General features: G+C 33.3%; 1 protein-coding gene across 1 annotated transcript; it reads left to right on the forward strand.

Annotated features, from left to right (window-relative positions):
• Positions 1–598: 598 nt before the first annotated feature.
• LOC104247330 (protein NRT1/ PTR FAMILY 6.3-like) lies at positions 599–5,235 on the forward strand. The gene is made up of 5 exons (XM_009803306.2): positions 599–813; positions 998–1,175; positions 1,342–1,381; positions 2,951–3,519; positions 4,131–5,235. The coding sequence occupies exons 1-5, from the start codon at positions 696–698 to the stop codon at positions 5,002–5,004; spliced, it is 1,779 nt and encodes a 592-aa protein (XP_009801608.1). The 5' UTR covers positions 599–695; the 3' UTR covers positions 5,005–5,235.

Genomic DNA, 5,235 nt, shown 5'->3' on the forward strand with positions numbered 1-5,235 from the left:
CATTTTTGGTGAATGCGCCCCTCCACTTAAAGGCAAATAGGTTACTCGTAGAAATTTTAATCTCCAAGAAAAATCAGTACTTCAAAATATAAAAAACTAAAAACAGTGAACCAGACCAGAACTGAAATTTTTACTTGAGGATATAAAATAAATCACCACTTTATACGCTGTAATCGATTACATTTTCCTTTATATATTGAGTAGCCATTCGTTAAAAAAACAATTCATCTAAAGTGAGACTTATCAATGCAAATACAAGTTAGTAGAGCCCCAAGTGGATACCGGCAGGAAAATAAAATAAAAAGTTACATTTTCTGTATCCTAAAATTTTTAAGAAGTATGTTCCCTTTGACTTAGGGACATAGGGTAATAGCATGATACACGGATAAAAGTTCACCATCAATCATTCATACTATCATGTAATGCTGCTGGACCCCAAAATATAGAATAGCTAGACAATCATAGGAGAAACCCTTCGATCTGAAATGGAACTACATAAAATATAAAAATAATAGGTATACAAAATAATTAAAGAAACAACAATTACCCACACGATTCTCCTATAAAAAGGTGAAGGAGTCAGTTCAGTCTGCAATGCTCTGAGTTCTATACCTCCAATTTTATCCCTTTTCTCTCAAGAAACATACAAATACAAAAAAAAAAAAAAAAAAAAGAAAAGAAAAGAAAAGAAGAATATGGACCTTCCCCAGACACAACAAGATACAAAAGCTATTCCAGATGCCTGGGATTACAAAGGGCGACCTGCTCTTAAATCACTCTCTGGTGGTTGGGCTAGTTCCGCCATGATTTTAGGTGACTTTGTCTTTTCTCTTCTTTTTGCACATTTTTTATCATCTAGTATCCGAAATCCACTGTTCTGGATTCATGGCAGATAGGCTTATAACCTCGAGCCCACGACATGGATTCTTCTTTTTTCACTTGTCATTAGTAGATCTTTTAACATAGAGTTGTACGTTGTATGTATAATATATAACAGGAGTTGAGGCAGTGGAGAGGCTAGTAACACTAGGCATTGCTGTAAACCTGGTGGTGTACTTGACTAAAACCATGCACTTGGGCAATGCTAACGCCGCAAACATTGTTACTAACTTTATGGGAACTTCCTATATCCTCACTTTGCTTGGTGGCTACATTGCTGACACTTTCATCGGAAGGTTAGTACGCTCCTCCATATATAAACAATTTAGTGGCGGATGCAGTTTTTGTGCTGCGAGTTCGAACAAACTCAGTATTTTTTTTATACAAAGTTAAATTTATATGTGAAAAACTAATTATGTTTTCTTAGCATCTTTTAATTTCTTCTTGGTTTAATCGTTGCAGGTATCTTACCATTGGCATCTTCGCCACTGTTCAAGCTATAGTAAGTTTCAATGCTTCTTGCCCAAAACGGAAGAAATTTCATTCTAGTTTTCTTAAACTACTTCACTCACCTTTAGAGTTCTAAAATATTGGAACTAATTAAATATAGCCAAGAATCAGCCTTTTTTTCCTCTTACGTACGGATTAATACGTATGCTTCTTTCTTCGCACATATAATTAGTATAGCATGTGCGAAAAAAGTGATTGCGTAGACAAAAACCTTTTTTTCTAAAGTTCCTATGAAAGAGATCACACGCAAGAGCAAGAGATAGAGCTATGAATTTAATAATATGTCATTTACAGAGGAGTACAAATTGCAGAAAACTGCATGCTAGCTATAATTGCAGGAGGAAGAAAGAAAAGAAAACTCAAACAGATCTAATTTAACAGGAGTAGGGGTACAAAAGAAACCGACAAATCGTACCAACCCGATAATCCGAGTCAAACTGAGAAAAAAAAAACTCGATTATAGTTTGGTCTGATTTGGTTTGGTTTTGAAAAAAAAGACAACCATAATTGGTTTGGTTTGGTTTTAACTAAAGAAAGTCAAACCATAACCAAACCAACGCGACATTACATATATAGAAATTTTAGATATATTTAATATAAAAATATACTTATTGTGATGTAATTTATAAATATTTCTTAAAAATTTTCATAATTTTATCTTTTAAGGTATTATTTCAAAGTTGGACTTAGAACTTTTGAATGTTCCAATAAGTTTTATAGCCATTAACATTAGTAAATTAAATAATACTAACAAAAGCCCAAACCAAAATTAAATCAATACTAATGCTAGCAAAAGACATTCAATTCAATACTACGAACGAAAATGTATTGAATATCTATTTTTTGTTTTGCAATAATTTAGATAAAAATGCATAACCTATTTTTATTTTTTCTTTAACGTTTAGTCATGTAATTAATACTCTCTTATTAGTCTATTTATTTTAGAATGACTCAGTACTTTTAGTTTATGTTTATTTTTATTATGACTTTTTAATTAGCAATATTTATATTACATAATTTTATTGTTTTTATTATTGAATATATTAGGATAATGTCATGACACATCTCATATTTTATATTATTTTCTTGGAAAATACTTTATATAATTACGTTATATCTTACTAGAATTAAAGAAATATTTTGAACACATATAGAACAAAGATTTTACCGGAAAAAAACCCCAAAAACCCGAAAATTCGAGAAAACCCGAGAAAAACCAAGAGTGAAAAACCCGAGTTTTATTGGTTTGGTTTGGACTTTAAATTTAGTAACCCGACACAATTGATTTGGTTTGCTAATTATAAAATCCGAACCAATCCGACCTATTTATACCCCTAAATAGGAGTAAATGATAGTACTGTATAAAACTTTACACTATCATATTACAATAAATTAAAACTCTTACAGATTGCCTGTGGTAAGTACTGTATAAATTAGTAACCTTAAAAATGAAACAGTAAACCAATATTAATAATAAATTTTGAAACATACAAAATTTTATTAATACTGTTTCCTCTTTTTTAAGTACTAATTAACTTTTTTTTACTGCTATGATAAACAGGGTGTCACAATTTTGACAATATCCACAATAATCCCAAGCCTGCGACCTCCAAAGTGTGAACTAGGAAGCTCAACATGCATCCCAGCAAGCGGCGAACAACTCGCCGTCCTTTACACCGCCCTATACATGACGGCTCTAGGCACCGGCGGCTTAAAATCCAGCGTCTCCGGTTTCGGTACCGACCAATTCGACGATTCCGACAAAAAGGAAAGAGGCCAGATGATTAAATTCTTTAGCTGGTTCTTTTTCTTAATAAACGTAGGAGCGCTAGCTGCAGTGACAGTACTGGTGTACATTCAGGATAAAGTGGGAAGGGAATGGGGTTATGGTATATGCGCTTGTGCTATTATTGTTGGACTTGTCGTGTTCTTAACTGGGACAAAGAAATATCGTTTCAAGAAACTTGTTGGGAGTCCATTGACTCAAATTGCTTCAGTGTTTGTTGCTGCTTGGAGGAAAAGGCATCTGAAATTGCCATCTGATTCTTCTTTTCTTTTCAGTGTTGATGATATTATTGGGGAAGATAACAAAAAGAATAAACAGCAGTTGCCTCACAGCAAGGAGTTCTGGTAAGTTATCCTACAACGACCTTAAGTTAATACTATATATATATATATATATATATATATATATATATAATCTATGCAAAAGCTATTGGGTTCAAGTGAATCCGTAATCAATTTTATTCTTTTTGATGCGACAAATATTTTTAAAAAATTTCATCAAAACAGTATCTGATTTGCTAACATTATTAACAATCTTTCGGAGAATAGTTTCAGCAATTCACCCAAATACCAAAAAACTTGTTCAATAAATATGTATATTTATACTAGCATCTGGGGGGGGGGGGGGGAGCAATTAAGAAAGTAACTCTTGTATGTCTAGTAAACTATTTAAAAATTGGATAATAGTCTTGCATTATACTTTAACAGTATGAAGTAGTTGAATAATTAAGTAGCTATAATTGTACAAAAGAAAAGTTGGTGATACTGGAAAATTATTTTCATGGTAGGCCAATCTTTGACAGCTATTTATATACTATACGGTAGGCCAATCAACCTATTCACCAGCAGTAGTCTCCAATCAAATCCAAAAATTATTTCCATTATGCTGACTGTTCTGTTCCAAAAATTACATTTTTCCTGTGGATTTAATTTTGTTTAATTAATTTATTTTGCAGTTTCTTGGACAAGGCAGCTATTAAAGAAGATAACAGTGAATTTTCCGGGACAACCATATTGAATAACTGGAATTTAGCAACTTTAACCGATGTTGAAGAAGTTAAATTGGTAATCAGAATGCTACCAACATGGGGCACGACCATTATGTTTTGGACTGTCTATGCTCAAATGACAACATTTTCTGTGTCACAAGCTACTACAATGAACCGTCACATTGGTAAATACTTTGAAATTCCAGCTGCCTCGCTCACTGCTTTCTTTGTTGGAAGTATTCTTTTGATGATTATTTTCTATGATCGAATCATGGTTCCGATTTGTCGTCGATTCTTGAATAATCCACATGGTTTCACGCCGTTGCAACGTATTGCTATAGGCCTAGTCAGTTCAATTTTTGCAATGATAGCTGCTGCTTTAACCGAAGTTAAAAGATTGAAGGTTGCGAAATTACACGGATTGGCCAACGATCAGAATGCTATAATTCCTATGAGTGTGTTTTGGTTAGTCCCACAATTCTTGCTTGTTGGTGGAGGTGAAGCTTTCACTTATATTGGGCAACTTGATTTTTTCTTAAGGGAATGTCCTAAAGGGATGAAGACTATGAGTACAGGGTTGTTTATAAGCACAATTTCATTAGGATTTTTCTTTAGTTCAATTTTGGTCACAATTGTGGATAAGGTGACTGGAAAAACAAGGCCATGGTTAGCTGATAATCTGAACAAAGGGAAGCTCTATGATTTCTACTGGCTTTTGGCAATATTGAGTGTTTTGAATTTGATGCTTTTCTTGTTTTGTTCAAGCCGATATGTGTACAAGGAGAAGAGGCTGGCTGAGGTAGGGATTGAAATGGAGGACTCGGACCCAGTTTGCCATTGAAAAGCCAATTATTAGCAAAGCCACTTTGTTTTTGTTTTTGTTTTTTTTCCCTCTTTTTTCTTGGGATTTTATTTCAGTGGCAAATATAATGTAACATAGTAACAGTGGGTTCAAAGAACCCATTGTCTTTGGCTCAGAATTACTATTTATATGTAGAAACTGTAAGTCATAAATAATTACACATGAATGAAATCTGAACCCACTGCTTCAAAGAAGCAGTAATTTAGTGGA

The sequence above is a fragment of the Nicotiana sylvestris genome, chromosome 6 (assembly GCF_000393655.2).
Source record: "Nicotiana sylvestris chromosome 6, ASM39365v2, whole genome shotgun sequence".
Classification (NCBI taxonomy): Eukaryota; Viridiplantae; Streptophyta; class Magnoliopsida; order Solanales; family Solanaceae; genus Nicotiana; species Nicotiana sylvestris.